This window comes from Heteronotia binoei, chromosome 2 (genome assembly GCF_032191835.1).
Source record: "Heteronotia binoei isolate CCM8104 ecotype False Entrance Well chromosome 2, APGP_CSIRO_Hbin_v1, whole genome shotgun sequence".
Taxonomy (NCBI): domain Eukaryota; kingdom Metazoa; phylum Chordata; class Lepidosauria; order Squamata; family Gekkonidae; genus Heteronotia; species Heteronotia binoei.
The window spans coordinates 3,481,698-3,497,794 of NC_083224.1; the positions used below are offsets into that span (position 1 = coordinate 3,481,698).

The window sequence follows — 16,097 nt, forward strand, 5'->3', positions numbered from 1 at the left end:
TCTCTACTTTCTCCATCCCGTGCATAATCTCGTCAACCTCTATCATATCACTCCGCAGTCGATGTTTCTCCAAGCTAAAGAGCCCCAAGCGTTTTAACCTTTCTTCATAGGGAAAGTATTCTAACCCTTTAATCATTCTAGTTGCCCTTTTCTGGACTTTTCCCAATGCTATAATATCCTTTTTGAGGTGCGGTGACTCTTATGCTCTTATGTCTGCAGTTGGTGCTTGGGCGGGAGGGGGGGGGGGGGCGGGAATCAATGTGGCTTTGAGGGTTCTGGAGTTTTGTCCCCACTGGTGGACTTCCTGATGGCATCTGGGTTTTGGCCACTGTGTGACAGAGAGTGTTGGACTGGATGGGCCTGTGGTCTGATCCAACATGGCTTCTCTTATGCTCTTAACATAAACAAAAAGAACCATGCATACATGCAGGAATTTGGCAAAAAGCCCTCCCCCAACCTCCCCACTCTATGGGAAAGGAAAGGTCCCCTGTGCAAGCACCAGTCGTTTCCAACCCTGGGGTGACGTTGCTTTCACAACGTTTTCAGGGCAGGCTTTTGACAGGGTGGTTTGCCACTGCCTTCCCCAGTCCTCTACGCTTCCCCGCCCCCCCAGCAAGCTGGGGACTCATTTGACCGACCTCGGAAGGATGGAAGGCTGAGTCAGCCTCGGGCCGACTACCTGAAACCAGCTTCCGCCGGAATCGAACTCCGGTCGTGAGCAGAGAGTTCAGACCACAGTATTGCCGCTTTACCACTCTGCGCGACGGGGCCGCTGATGACCACTCTATTATCAAGGTCCATTTGCACTTTTCGAATGAGACACACACACACAAAAAAAGCTATGGCGTTCTGAATTCAGGCGGAAAACGCAAACCACCTCCTGGAAATATTCAAACTCAGGATTTGTTTCCCCTGCACTTCTCTGCAAAAGGGGCATTGTTGCCTGCACACCCTGTAGTATGCATCTGTTTTCAAAACCTCTTCACCAGGGCTGGGCTTCTGTCCTCCTCTCCAACCTCTGACACAACACTCCTTAGGGCCCTGATTTGTGTCCTATGGCTTGCCGGTCGCATGCGCTTGATATTTACACTCAAGTTTTACAAGGCTTAGAAGAGCCCCGTGGCTCAGAGTGTTAAAGTTGCAGTCCTAAGCTCTGCTCATGACCTGAGTTCGATCCCCGGCGGAAGCTGGGTTTTCAGGTAGCTGGCTCGAGGTTGACTCGGCCTTCCATCCTTCCGAGGTCGGTCAAATGAGTACTCAGCTTGCTGGGGGGGAAGTGTAGATGACTGGGGAAGGCAAGAGCAAACCAAACTGTTTAAAAAATCCGCCGTGAAAAGGCTGTGAAAGCAACGTCACCCCAGAGTAGGAAACAACTTGCACACGGGACTACCTTGACCTTTTTTACAATAATTATGTTGCCAAAGGTTTTCACGGCCGGAGTCCGTTGGTTGTTGTAGATTTTCCGGGCTGTGTGTGGCCGTGGTCTTGGCATTGTGAGACCTGACGTTTGCCAGCAACTGTGAATGGCATCCTCAGATGTGTAACCCATAAAACTGGAGTTCTCTCTGGGTCAAATCAATGCCAAGAACATGGCCACACAGTCCAGAAAATCTACAGTTTGGTGTAGTGGTTAAGTGCGCGGATTCTTATCTGGAAGAACCGGGTTTGATTCCCCACTCCTCCACTCGCAGCTGCTGGAATGGCCTTGGGTCAGCCAGAGCTCTCTCATCTGGGAGAACCGGGTTTGATTCCCCACTCCTTCACTTGCAGCTGCTGGAATGGCCTTGGGTCAGCCACAGCTTTCGTAGTTGTCGTCCTTGAAAGGGCAGTTTTTGTCAGAGCTCTCTCAGCCCCACCCACCTCACAGAGTTGTCTGTTGTGGGGGGAGAAGATATAGGAGATTGTAAGCTGCTCTGAGTGATTCAGAGAGAAGGGCAGGGTATAAATCCAATATCTTCTTCTTAGAGAGCCAGTTTGATGTAGTGGTGAAGTGCACGGACTCTCATCTGGGTGAACCAGGTTTGATTCCCCACTCCTCCATTCGCAGCTGCTGGAATGGCCTTGGGCCAGCCATAGCTCTCGTAGGAGTTGTCCTTGAAAGGGCAGTTTTTGTCAGAGCTCTCTCAGCCCCACCCACCTCACAGGGTTGTCTGTTGCGGGGGGAGAAGTTATAGGAGATTGTAAGCTGCTCTGAGTTTTTAAGTTGTCTGTTGCGGGGGGAGAAGTTATAGGAGATTGTAAGCTGCTCTGAGTTTTTAATTCAGAAAGAAGGGCAGGGTATAAAACTGCAGTCTTCTTCTTTTACAACAACCAATTTACAAGGATTTCTCATCGTGAGAAGCGTATCCCTCATTCTCTCTTGTAGCCCCCACCTTACGAGATGACATCTCTGATAAGAATTAGAATCATAGAGTTGGAAGGGACTTCCAGGGTCACCTAGTCCAACGCCTTGCGCAATGCAGGAGATTCACAAATACCTCCACGCCCCCACCCACTCACCCACTCAATGACCCCCGGCTCCGTGCCCAGAATTCTTCAAGAGGGTTTTGTTTACGCAGGTCAACAGGACTGAACCGTAATGAAATGGTTCAGAAATCTGCATTAGGAAGAAGACATGCCCATCACTGCACATCTGTGCCAGAGTAGGTGATTTCTACACCAACAAACATATCAGGTTGAAAAGCTCATCCTTTACAAGTTTATGCATGGGATGGAGAAAGTAGAGAAAGAAGTCCTTTTCTCCCTCTCACAATACGAGAACTCCTGGGCATTCAGTGTGTGTGTGTGAACGAGCGTGTGTGTATATATATATATACACACACACACATATTGGCCACTGTGTGACACAGAGTGTTGGACTGGACGGGCCATTGGCCTGATCCAGCATGGCTTCTCTTATGCTCTTATGTTTGTTTCAGCTGCTTTTGAGATTCCTGGGGTTCTTTTTTCCAGGTTACTGCATTCTTCATTGGCTGTTCCATCCATATCTCTATGATACTTGACTCACACTATGTAATCCTCCTTGAACCTCCCCGAGGAAGGTGGATTATCACGCAGGGCTTTTAATACTGGACTGTTAATACTGTTCTTTATACTGCTTTATCGCATTTGGATAAAAAGGGGACGTATGTTAGAATGTTGTTTGTAGATTTTAGTTCTGCTTTTAATACAATATCACCCCATAGATTGTTGTTTAAGCTTAAAGATTTGAAGCTGTCGGACTCTATATGTGAGTGGATTTTAAATTTTTTGTCAGGTCGTTCACAAAGGGTTAAAATGGACGGATATATTTCCTCCGTGAAGATCTTAAATACTGGCACCCCTCAGGGATGTGTCTTGAGTCCACTTCTTTTCACTATTTACACGTCTGATTGTGTTTCTAGCAGTCTGAGTAACAAAATCATTAAGTATGCAGATGATACAACGTTGGTAGGGCTCATCTCTGAGGATGATGAGTCTGCGTACAGGAGGGAAGTTCAACAGCTGTCCCTTTGGTGCAAAGTAAATAATCTTATTTTTAATATAAATAAGACGAAGGAAATTATAGTGGATTACAGGAAGAGTAGTTTGGACATCCAGCTGTTGTTTATTGATGGTGTTATGGTAGAACAGGTGACAGAATGGAAGTTTCTGGGAATTACCATGAAACAGGATCTAACATGGGGGGCAAATACTTTAGCTCTAGAGAAAAAGGCCCAGCAACGACTATACTACTTAAGACTCTTAAGATCACTACAACTGTCAGGGAGTCTGCTGGTTGCCTTTTATCGTAGTTCCATTGAGAGCATTTTATCTTATTGCCTCTGCGCGTGGTTTGGGAGCTGCACGGAAGCAGAGAGAAGGGTGCTCCAAAGAGTGACGAGAAGAGCACAAAAGATTTGTGGATGTTCTCTCCCCTCATTGGTGGATCTGTATAATATGGGATGTAAAAAGGAAGATACAAATGATCTAAGGGACCCTTCACATCTGGGCCATTTGCTATTTGAGATCTTACCGTCAGGTAGACGATATAGAGTGTTGAAGGCTAGGACAAACAGATTTAAGGACAGTTTCTATCCAAGTGCTGTGGTTAGGTTAAATGCAGGGTTATGAAGGATTATCTGTTTTAGATGCATTTAAATGGTTTAAATGGTTTTAATGGTTTTATGAATGTTTATCTTTTTTAGATGTATTTAAATGGTTTAAATGGTTTTAATGGTTTAAATGGTTTTAGATTTATTTTAAATGGTTTATGAATATATGTGTTTGATGTGTTGGTATGTTTGTGGAAGAGCACCTCATTTCGTTGCTCTCTTTTTGTTGAGAACAATGACAATAAATTTATCTATCTATCTATCTTTTGTAGCCGGAACTCCTTTGAATATTAGGCCACACCCTCCCTGAGGTAGCCAATCCTCCAAGAGATTACGGTAGGCCCCGTAAGAAGAGCCCTGTAAGGTCATGAAGGATTAGCTACCTCTGGGAGGGTGTGGCCTAATATGTAAAGGAGAAGATACTGGATTTATATCCCTCCCTATACTCTGAATCTCAGAGTCTCAGAGCAGCCTACAATCTCCTTTCCCTTCCTCCCCCACAACAGACACCCTGTGAGGTGGGTGGGGCTGAGAGAGCTCTCCCAGAAGCTGCCCTTTCAAGGACAACTCCTGCGATGGCTCTGGCTGACCCAAGGCCATTCCAGCAGGTGCAAGTGGAGGAGTGGGGAATCAAACCCAGTTCTCCCAGATAAGAGTTCACGCACTTCACCACTACAACTTTGGGGCATCCTTCTGCGGAGGAACACACGACAGTATACCTTTCACCAGTAAGAACCAGCACGGAAAAGCCGTTCTCCGAGCTTGCGCCTTGCGAAATGAGCACACACACACACACCCACACTCCACGCCAAGGTGCCCTGTTCCCCTCACCCACCTGGGCTTACCTGGACGGAGTCCAGCGCAGCAGAGAGGACGGGGGACAGAGGCTCCTTCCTGGCATCAATGATAACCGTCAGCCCTGCGTCAGGCCCCGGTTTCCTGTGGGAAGGAAGGAGACGCTGCCAACGTGTCTCAAATTCTTACATTATCTGACTATAGTGGGTTCTATGCAATGATGAGGTGAGGTGGCAGTGAACGCAGCTCTTTTACTGACTACACGCAGGGGTAGGGAACAGTGGCTCTCCAGATGCTTTTTTTCCCCCTACAACTCCCCTCAGCCCCAGCCATTGGCCATGCTGGCTGGGGCTGATGGGAGGTGTAGGCAAACAAAACATCTGGAGAGCCACTGTTCCCTACTCCTGGACTACAGCACGGTATAGTGCTGCCCTAGGAGACTGCAGACTGGGGCCACAGGGCCAACTACATACACACCCAACGTTCCCCCCCGCTAGCCTGTGACTGGACCATTCAAACCAGCCGGGGACCCGTGATTGGCTCAGGGCAGCAGGAATCTGGATCCTGCTGCCCATCGTTTCCGAGTCCCCACGCTCAGCCCTACAGGCTCCAACGAGCCGGGCAAGAACTCCATACCATTGATACGATTCTAAGCACACTGAAGTGAAATACATCCCATTTGCAAAAATAAAAATAAAGCCTTGGGGTAATGAAGAAGTGGGGGGGAGTTAGCTGGGCACAGGAGAAGGGGGGGGTGCAGGAAGGGGTCGGCCTCCTTCTCCTTCGACGCTGGAGGGGCTTACCTGGGGAGGGAGGTGAGGTAGAGGAGGAGGCTGGTCACCTCTCGGGCGGAGCACCAGGGGGCCTGCCAAGCGGAGCTGCTGGTGGTGATCTGGAGGAGGGGTCTCCCCAGTCTGTCTGTGCTCCCTGGAACCCAGGGGTGGGGGGGGCAAAAATAAGGATTCATTTGACCAAATGCAATGTCAACATTTGCATCCCCCAACCCTGACCTAACCGTTCCCATAATTCTACTCCGCCCCCTGTTTATTCCATTTACAGTTCACTGTTCTCCCGACTGGAGATCCAAACCGGCTTACGCCATCCCTGCATTTTGTTCTCACATCACCCCTGCAAGGTATGACTTGGAAGGGGCTGCGGCTCAGGGGCAGAGCCTCTGCTTGGGAAGAAGAAGAAGAAGAAGAAGAAGAAGAAGAAGAAGAAGAAGAAGAAGAAGAAGAAGAAGAAGAAGAAGAAGAAGAAGAAGAAGAAGAAGAAGAAGAAGAAGAAGAAGAAGAAGAAGAAGAAGAAGAAGACAACGACAAATTTATACCCCGCCCTTCACTCTGAATCAGAGACTCAACAGACACCCTGTGAGGTGGTGTGGCTGAGAGAGCTCTGACAGAAGCTGCCCTTTCAAGGACAACTCTGCGAGAGCTATGGCTCACCCAAGACCATTCCTGCAGTCGCAAGTGGGGGAGTGGGGAATCAAACCCAGTTCTCCCAGGTAAGAGTCCACGCACTTAACCACTACACCATGTCCCAGGTTCAATCCCCGGCATCTCCACTAGAGAGAATCAGGTCAGGGGTGATGCAAAAGGCCTCCCTCTGCCTGAGACCCTGGAGAATCGCTGCCAGTCTGAGAAGACAAGACTGAACTTGATGGATGGAGGGTCTGATTCAGTAAAAGACAACTACATATGTGGTGTTTTCGACTGGCCCAAGGCCACCCAGCAATTCCTGTGAATTTCTGTGAAGATCCTGTGAATTTAGGGGAAGGTCTTTGTGAGTTTCCTGCATTGCGCAGCGGGTTGGACTAGATGACCCTGGAGGTGCCTTCCAATTCTAGGATTCTATGGTTCCATGGCAGCTGCTGCAGCAACAACTTTCCAAAAATCTGCGCAACCAGTCAGATCTGTAGATGATGATGAAGAAGGTGACTGCAGATTTATACTCCGTCCTTCTCCCTGAATCAGAGACTCAGAGCGGCTCACAATCTCCTATATCTTCTCCCCCCATAACAGACACCCTGTGAGGCAGGTGGGGCTAAGAGGGCTCTCCCAGAAGATGCCCTTTCAAGGACAACCTCTGCCAGAGCTACGGCTGACCCAAGGCCATTTCAGCAGGTGAAAGTGGAGGAGTGCAGAATCAAACCCGGTTCTCCCAGATAAGAGAGCTCTGGTGACCCAAGGCCATTCTAGCAGGTGCAAGTGGAAGAGTGGGGAATCCAACCCGGTTCTCCCAGGTAAGAGAGCTCTGGCTGACCCAAGGCCATTCCAGCAGGTGCAAGTGGAGGACTGGGGAATCAAACCCGATTCTCCCAGATAAGAGAGCTCTGGCTGGCCCAAGCCCATTCCAGCAGGTGCAAGTGGAGGAGGGGGGAATCAAACCCGGTTCCCCCAGATAAGAGAGCTCTGGCTGACCCAAGGCCATTCCAGCAGGTGCAAGTGGAGGAGGGGGGAATCAAACCCGGTTCTCCCAGATAAGAGAGCTCTGGCTGACCCAAGGCCATTCCAGCAGGTGCAAGTGGAGGAGTGGGGGAATCAAACCCGGTTCTCCCAGATAAGAGAGATATGGCTGACCCGAGGCCATTCCAGCAGCTGCAAGTGGAGGAGTGGGGAATCAAACCCGGTTCTCCCAGATAAGAGAGCTCTGGCTGACCCGAGGCCATTCCAGCAGCTGCAAGTGGAGGAGTGGGGAATCAAACCCCATTCTCCCAGATAAGAGAGCTATGGCTGACCCAAGGCCATTCCAGCAGCTGCAAGTGGAGGAGTGGGGAATCAAACCCGGTTCTCGCAGATAAGAGAGCTCTGGCTGACCCAAGGCCATTGCAGCAGCTGCAAGTGGAGGAGCGGGGAATCAAACCCGGTTCTCCCAGATAAGAGAGCTCTGGGTGACCCAAGGCCATTCCAGCAGCTGCAAGTGGAGGAGTGGGGAATCAAACCCGGTTCTCCCAGATAAGAGAGCTATGGCTGATCCAAGGCCATTCCAGCAGCTGCAAGTGGAGGAGTGGGGAATCAAACCCGGTTCTCCCAGATAAGAGAGCTCTGGCTGACCCAAGGCCATTCCAGCAGCTGCAAGTGGAAGAGTGGGGAATCAAACCCGGTTCTCCCAGATAAGAGAGCTATGGCTGACCCAAGGCCATTCCAGCAGTTGCAAGTGGAGGAGTGGGGAATCAAACCCGGTTCTCCCAGATACGAGAGCTCTGGCTGACCCAAGGCCATTCCAGCAGCTGCAAGTGGAGGAGTGGGGAATCAAACCCGGTTCTCCCAGATAAGAGAGCTCTGGCTGACCCAAGGCCATTCCAGCAGCTGCAAGTGGAGGAGTGGGGAATCAAACCCGGTTCTCCCAGATAAGAGAGCTCTGGCTGACCCAAGGCCATTCCAGCAGCTGCAAGTGGAGGAGTGGGGAATCAAACCCGGTTCTCCCAGATAAGAGAGCTCTGGCTGACCCAAGGCCATTCAAGCAGCTGCAAGTGGAGGAGTGGGGAATCAAACCCGGTTCTCCCAGATAAGACAGCCATGGCTGACCCAAGGCCATTCCAGCAACTGCAAGTAGAGGAGTGGGGAATCAAACCCGGTTCTCCCAGATAGGAGAGCTCTGGCTGAACCAAGGCCATTCCAGCAGGTGCAAGTGGAGGAGTGGGGAATCCAACCCGGTTCTCCCAGATAAGAGAGCTCTGACTGACCCAAGGCCATTCCAGCAGGTGCAAGTGGAGGAGTGGGGAATCAAACCCGGTTCTCCCAGATAAGAGTCCACGCACTTAACCACTACACCAAACTTAACCACTACACAAACTGTGCATATTCCTGTTCCTAATACCTGGCAGACATGCAATCCCAGAAGACAGAAGCTCAGAGCTGGGAATCTCCCACTGGACACAGTCCTGGGTTCCGGATCCGGGAGGAAGAGCGTCCGTGGATGAAGTTACCTCTGTGGCACTTTCTGGGCTCCTGGGTAAGAGGACTTCTGAAAGCACAACATCAATCTGGTGAATTCCTGAAGAAGAAGAAAACTTGTGAGTTGTGGATGGAATGTACCAAAAGAGCATTTAGACTGACCCTCTGTCTCCCAAAAGAAATAAACAGAAGTTCTGCTAGCCTGTTTTACTGGGGGGGGGGGGGGGAGAAGGGCTAAAAGTTGAATTAAATAAATAAAGAACATCAGAAGAGCCCTGCAAGATCAGATCAGTGGTCCACCTATGAACATATGAAGCTGCCTTCTTCTGAATCAGACCTTCAGTCCATCAAAGTCAGTATTGTCTACTCAGACTGGCAGCAGCTCTCCAGGGTTTCAAGCTGAGGTTTTTCATGTCTATTTGCCTGGACCCTTTTTAGTCGGAGATGCCGGGGATTGAACCTGGGACCTTCTGCTTACCAAACAGATGCTCTACCGCTGAGCCACCATCCCTCCCCAGTCTCGCACCATGGCCAACCAGTTCCTCTGGATGCCAACAACAGGGGACAGAGGCTGAGGCTTTCATAAGAAGAAGAAGAGTTTGGATTTATACCCCATCCTCCACTCAGAGTCTCAGAGCAGCTTACAATCTCTCCGTACTTTTGCAACAAGCTTGTAAGGAATCATAGAATCCTAGAGTTGGAAGGGATCTCCAGAGTCCCCTAGTCCAACCCCCTGCACAATGCAGGGAACTCACAAACACCTCCCCTTAAATTCACAGGATCCTCATTGCTGTCAGAAGGTCATCCAGCCTCTGTTGAAAAACCTCCAAGGAAGGAGAGTCCACCACCTCCCAAGGAGGAAGCCTGTTCCACTGAGGAACCGCTCTAACGGTCAGGAAGTTCTTCCTAATGTTGAGCCGGAAACTCTTTTGATTTAATTCCAACCCATTGGTTCTGGTCCGACTTTCTGGGGCCACAGAAAACAATTCCACACCATCCTCCATATGACAGCCCTTCAAGTGTATTTCCTGTGAATTTAGGGGGAGGGGTTTGTGAGTTTCCCGCATTGTGCAGGGGGTCAGACTAGATGACCCTGGAGGTCCCTTCCAACACTATGATTCTATGAATTGTTTTCTGTGGCCCCAGAAGGTAGGATCAAAACCAATGGATTGAAATTAAATCAAAAGAGTTTCCGGCTCAACATTAGGAAGAACTTCCTGACTGTTAGAGCGATTCCTCAGTGGAACAGGCTTGCTCGGAAGGTGGTGACCTCTCCTTCCTTGGAGGTTTTTCAACAGAGGCTAGATGGCCATCTGACAGCGATGAAGATCCTGTGAATTTAGGGGGAGGTGTTTGTGAGTTTCCCGCATTGTGCAGGGGGTTGGACTAGATGACCCTGGAGGTTCCCTTCCAACTCTATGACTCTGTAATTCTAGGTACTTGAAGATGGTGATCATATCACCTTTCAGCTGCCTCCTGTGAGAATTTTGCTGAACTCTTACGATTGGACAACCTTTGTAATATTTTCCCCCACAAAAAATTGGGAAAATAACCAAAACATGCCAAGCAGACAGATGGAAATCTTCCTCATGCCACTGTGCCCACACAGGAGAAAGTAGCCACAGTGCCATGAGGAAGATTTCCAAAGTATGATGGGTGTAAGGTTTTATTATGACAAATCTAATTCAAGAAGCACTTTAAGGTAAATGCTGAGCTGATATAAATTAGTATATCTTCTGGAAATGTCAGGGTTGTGTGGCATATACCAATAAGTTATGCCAATGAGCTCTAGCACCTCTTTTTCTATTAAATGACCCCTGGGAATGTGGCATGAGCCCACTACAGGACTACATCGAACAGGGCAACTTTTCCCCCTCAGAGAGAGTTTCTTTAAGAACATAAGAGAAGCCCTGTTGGATCAGGTCAATGGCCCATCCAGTCCAACCCTCTGTGTCACACAGTGGCCAAAAAAACCCCAAGTGCCATCAGGAGGTTCACAAGTGGGGCCAGGACACTAGAAGCCCTCCCACAGTACTTCCGCCCCAAGCACCAAGAATACAGAGCATCACTGCCCCAGACAGTTCCAATAACATGTTGTGGCTAATAGCCACTGATGGACCTGTGCTCCATATTTTTATCCAATCCCCTCTTGAAGGTGGCTATGCTTGTAGCCGCCGCCACCTCCTGTGGCAGTGAGTTCCACATGTTAATCACCCTTTGGGTGAAGAAGTACTTCCTTTTATCCGTTCTAACCCGACTGCTCAGCAATTTCATCGAATGCCCACGAGTTCTTGTATTGTGAGAAAGGGAGAAAAGGACTTCTTTCTCTACCTTCTCCATCCCATGCATAATCTTGTCAACCTCTATCATGTAAACCCCGCAATCGACGTTTCTCCAAGCTAAAGAGCCCCAAACTTTTTAACCTTTCTTCTTAGGGAAAGTGTTCCAGCCCTTGAATCATTCTAGTTGCCCTTTTCTGGACTTTCTCCAATGCTATAAAGACCTTTTCAGGACTTTTCCCAATGTTTGAATTCTTGGCCTTTACCTTTCCCTCCCGCCTGCCTGGCTCTGGCCATTCTGGGAGAGCAAACGACGGATGCCCTTTTGCGGGGGCCCTCCTGCCCCTTGCCGGCTTTCTCCGCCACAGACAACCCGCCTCCCGAGGAGACCTGCAGGCGGTGGCCTTTCAAGAACGAGAATTTGCTGCCAGCCGCCGAAGGCTCCGTGGGCGGCTTCGGGAGTTTCGTGTGTCCCAGCTTGGCCACCTGCTCAGCTTCGCCGTCCTTGTTTGGACAGTCCGAAGGGCTCCCGGGACTGGCCTCGTCTGACCCCACCAGAGGGTGGGAGGCTGCGCTCTCCGAGGGGGAGGCCGGCTGGGCCGTGTCGATCTCTTCCAGGATGGCTGCCATCAGCCCCGAGCTGAAGCTGACAGGGTTTTGGAGAGCGGCCACGTACGACTCCCGGTACCGGCACCTCGTCTCATGGAGCTCGGGGTCTTGGCTCAGCTTCCTCCTCAAGCAGGGGGTGCAGGGGCCCTCCTCCGAGTTCCCCCCCTTCCCACAAGTCCAGCTTTCTGTGGTCGCGATCTCTCCGGTTGCCCAAGCAATCCCTTCTTTGGCCTTGGGGGATTCCACTGTTCCTGGCTGTACAGCAGCAGACGCCATTGTCTTGGCAGGAGGCGAAAGATCCGGTTTCCTCTCTTCGGAGAAGCCCAGCAGGTTGACATACTCCCCTTCCAGGTTCTCGCCGATGATATCGCACAAACTTGGCACCACAAACAAAGTGGATTTTGCCCACGAGCCTGGCTCCACCTTAATGAGGCCCGGGTACTTGCTGGGAGCGGCTCTCGCGCCCCCGGCAGTGCCACCGGTCTGCCTCGGAGATTCCGTGGGGGCTGGCAAGTCTTTGCCCGCCAGATCTTCAGCCTGAGAGATTCTGACGAATTCCGGGGTCACGATTTTACTCCACGCAACGGGGACGATCCCGTTGCTGGTGGCCACCAGGCAGTTCCGCAGCTCCGGCCTGTCGAGGTCTCGGTTGACGTCCTCCAGCCACTCCTGAGTGAACAGCATGGAGCAGGCCGCTTCCGATACGGGGATCTGCTCCACGGCGGTGAGGTCCCTGGAGAGGCACTTCGCCGCCAGGCAGGCCGACTGCTCTCCGCAGGGCTCCGCCTGCAGGTAGAAATCGCCGGGGCGCAGCAGGAGGGGGTTGAGGGGGCCGAGGTGGACGACCACTTTGTCCCGGAGGCACAGGGGCCAGCCCTCGTGGAGGAAAACGTGGCTGACGAAAGGAGCCTGTGGGAAGAGAATAATAATAATAATAATAATAATAATATTTTATTTTTATATCCCGCCCTCCCCGCCAGGCGGGCTCAGGGCGGCTAACAGACATGGGAGTCCCATGATTCATATAAAACAACATAAACAATATCAATTACAAATAAATTATTTAAAATAGATAAAATACATAAAGTAGGTGCTAAAATACTGTAATCGTAATGTACACAGGATGGCTAGATGTCCGCTCGTTGGATTAATCAGGTTCTATCTCGAAAGCCAGCTGGAAAAGAAATGTTTCGCAAGCCCTGCGGAATTGGTTCAGGTCCCGCAGGGCTCGCACCATCTCTGGAAGGTCGTTCCACCAACGAGGGGCTATCACCGAGAAGGCCTGCTCCCTAGTGGCCTTCAACCTAACTTCTCTTGGCCCAGGGATTGTTAGTAAGTTCTGAAAACTAGATCTCAGTGCTCTCTGGGGCACATATGGGGAGAGGCGGTCCTTTAGGTAGGCAGGTCCTCGGCCATATAGGGCTTTAAAGGTGATAACCAGCACCTTATAGCGAACACGGTAGACAACCGGCAGCCAATGCAGATCCCGCAGCCCAGGCCGTGCAGGTTCCCACCGTGGTAGTCCCTCCAGCAGCCTGGCCGCCGCGTTCTGGACTACCTGAAGTCTCCGTGTTCGGTACAAGGGCAGCCGAGAAGGGGAGGGAGAGATGCTGTTGCAACTGCTGTTACGAGAAGTCCTTCACCCAAATGGTCATTAAAACATGTGGAATTCTGGATTCGCTTCAAGGTGCTGGTTATCACCTTTAAAGCCCTATATGGCCAGGGACCTGTCTACCTTAGGGACCGCCTTTCCCCGCATGTAACCCAGAGAGCACTTCGGTCTGGGTCACGGAACCTACTCTTGATCCCCAGTATCGAAGAGGCCAGGCTGAAGGCAACCAGAGCCTGGGCCTTTTCTGTTGTGGCTCCCGCTTGGAGGAACGAGCTTGCAGAGGAGATTAGGGCTCTGTGAGAATCAAAGAGTTCGAAGGGACCTCCAGGGTCATCTGGCCCAACCCCCTGCACAATGCAGGAAACTCACAAATACCTCCCCCTAAATTAGCCACCCAAAGTCCGCTTGTGGAATGGGTGGCATATAAATCTAAAATAAATAACATAAACTTTAGAGGGGCCACCCAAGAGAAGTTCTTTTTTTCTTTACACTTACAAATCAATCTTAATCTGCATATAGTATACTTTCATAAGAAGAAGATAGAAGATATTGGATTCATATCCCGCCCTCCACTCCAAAGAGTCTCAGAGCGGCTCACAATCTCCTTCCCCTTCCTCCCCCACAACAGATACCCTGTGAGGTAGATGAAGATATTGGATTTCTATCTTGCCCTCCACTCCGAAGAGTCTCAGAGCGGCTCACAGTCTCCTTTCCCTTCCTCCCCCACAACAGACACCCTGTGAGGTGGGTGGGGCTGAGAGGGCTCTCACAGCAGCTGCCCTTTCAAGGACAGAGTCTCAGAACAGCTTACAATCTCCTTTCCCTTCCTCCCCCACAATAGACACCCTGTGAGGTGGGTGGGGCTGAGAGGGCTCTCACAGCAGCTGCCCTTTCAAGGACAGAGTCTCAGAACAGCTTACAATCTCCTTTCCCTTCCTCCCCCACAACAGACACCCTGTGAGGTGGGTGGGGCTGAGAGGGCTCTCACAGCAGCTGCCCTTTCAAGGACAGAGTCTCAGAGTGGCCTACAATCTCCTTTACCTTCCTCCCCCACAACAGACACTCTGTGAGGTGGGTGCGGCTGGAGAGGGCTCACACAGCAGCTACCCTTTCAAGGACAACCTCTGCCAGAGCTATGGCTGACCCAAGGCCATGCTAGCAGGTGCAAGTGGAGGAGTGGAGAATCAAACCCGGTTCTCCCAGATAAGAGTCTGCACACTTTACCACTACACCAAACTGGCTCTCCATAAAATACAAGTCTGCATCTAAAATACTTTCTTAAAGTCCATAAATTGTCACACATGGTTATCTCTTAATTTTACATCATCAATATTTTGATTTTTTTATATATTGTAAGCTTTCTTATTAAAATACCTATTCAAATTGACATTTCCAACAAAGAGAATCTTATAATACAAAATACAGGGAAAAGGTGATATAAGTTCACACCAAAGAATCTTAAGAGTCTTGAGTATCTAGCCAGATAAGAACATAAGAGAAGCCATGTTGGATCAGGCCCATGGCCCATCCAGTCCAACACTCTGTGTCACACAGTGGCCAAAAAATTTATACACAAATACACACACACACTGTGGCTAATAGCTACTAATGGACCTCTGCTCCATATTTTTATCTAACCCCCTCTTGAAGCTGGCTATGCTTGTAACTGCTACCACCTCCTGTGGCAGTGAATTCCACATGTTAATCACCCTTTGGGTGAAGAAGGACTTCCTTTTATCCCTTCTAACCTGACTGCTCAGCAATTTCATCGAATGCCCAGGAGTTCTTGTATTGTGAGAAAGGGAGAAAAGTACTTCTTTCTCTACTTTCTCCATCCCATGCATAATCTTGTAAACCTCTATCATGTCACCCCGCAGTCGACGTTTCTCCAAGCTAAAGAGCCCCAAGCGTTTTAACCTTTCTTCATAGGGAAAGTGTTCCAGCCCTTTAATCATTCTAGTTGCCCTTTTCTGAACTTTCTCCAATGCTATAATATCCTTTTCGAGGTGCGGCGACCAGAACTGCACACAGTACTCCAAATGAGACCGCACCATCGATTTATACAGGGGCATTATGATACTGGCTGATTTGTTTTCAATTCCCTTCCTAATAATTCCCAGCATGGCGTTGGCCTTTTTTTTATAGAATAAAAAGAGATATAGAATGAACCCAAGAGAAGTTCTTAAGGGATCCGGCCCTCTCTGTATAGGAGCATCCTACCAGATCACAAAGCCCAAAGACCGCAGCCGTTCACGCCACTGGCCCTCCCCGTCTCTGTACTCACACAGGCTGCCTGCCGCACGTGCTCCAGGAGGCGCTTGGAGGGGATGAGGAAGTCCAGCAGGCAACAGAGCCCATCTCCGTGGTATTTGGCCTCCAGGACACGGAAAAGCTGGCTCAGCACAGTCGGGGCCGTGATGTCAAAGGGAGGGTAAAGCACCGAAAGCGTGTTCTGCACTGCGGCGTCGAGGGATTGCGGGTCCTGCTGGAGAGAAGAGAGAGCCGTCACGAGGCATCCGGGGACCGTGAAACCCTACGACAGAGGGCACCGTCCATCCTCTGAAGAGCGGCACTTGATTTATTTCAAACGTTTAGCAGCCCCCTTCCGTCCTTACAGAGTTCGAAACAGCTATCAATAAAACACCTGAAGTCCACGAAAACACACAAAACCAAAATTTGAAATCAGTTGAGGACTGTTTGAATCAAGTGCTGTCCTAAACAAAAGCATCTTGCACCTGCTTCCGAAAGATTAAAAGGGAGGGGACCACCCGCACTTCCCGCAGGAGGTTGTTCCAGTGTCATGGGGCTGCCACCAAAAAGGCCCTTCTCTCCT

The 16,097-nt window shown here is 50.2% G+C and overlaps 1 protein-coding gene across 1 annotated transcript in view; it reads right to left on the reverse strand.

Annotated features, from left to right (window-relative positions):
• KIAA1755 (KIAA1755 ortholog) overlaps window positions 1-16,097 on the reverse strand; it is a 50,179-nt gene that overhangs the window by 21,997 nt on the left and 12,085 nt on the right. The window contains exons 2-6 of the mRNA XM_060233514.1: window positions 15,549-15,746; window positions 11,310-12,561; window positions 8,688-8,864; window positions 5,672-5,795; window positions 4,919-5,012 (exon numbers count right to left, since the gene is read on the reverse strand). Of these exons, the coding sequence (XP_060089497.1) occupies window positions 4,919-5,012; window positions 5,672-5,795; window positions 8,688-8,864; window positions 11,310-12,561; window positions 15,549-15,746 (1,845 nt within the window). The remainder of the gene's footprint in view (window positions 1-4,918; window positions 5,013-5,671; window positions 5,796-8,687; window positions 8,865-11,309; window positions 12,562-15,548; window positions 15,747-16,097) is intronic.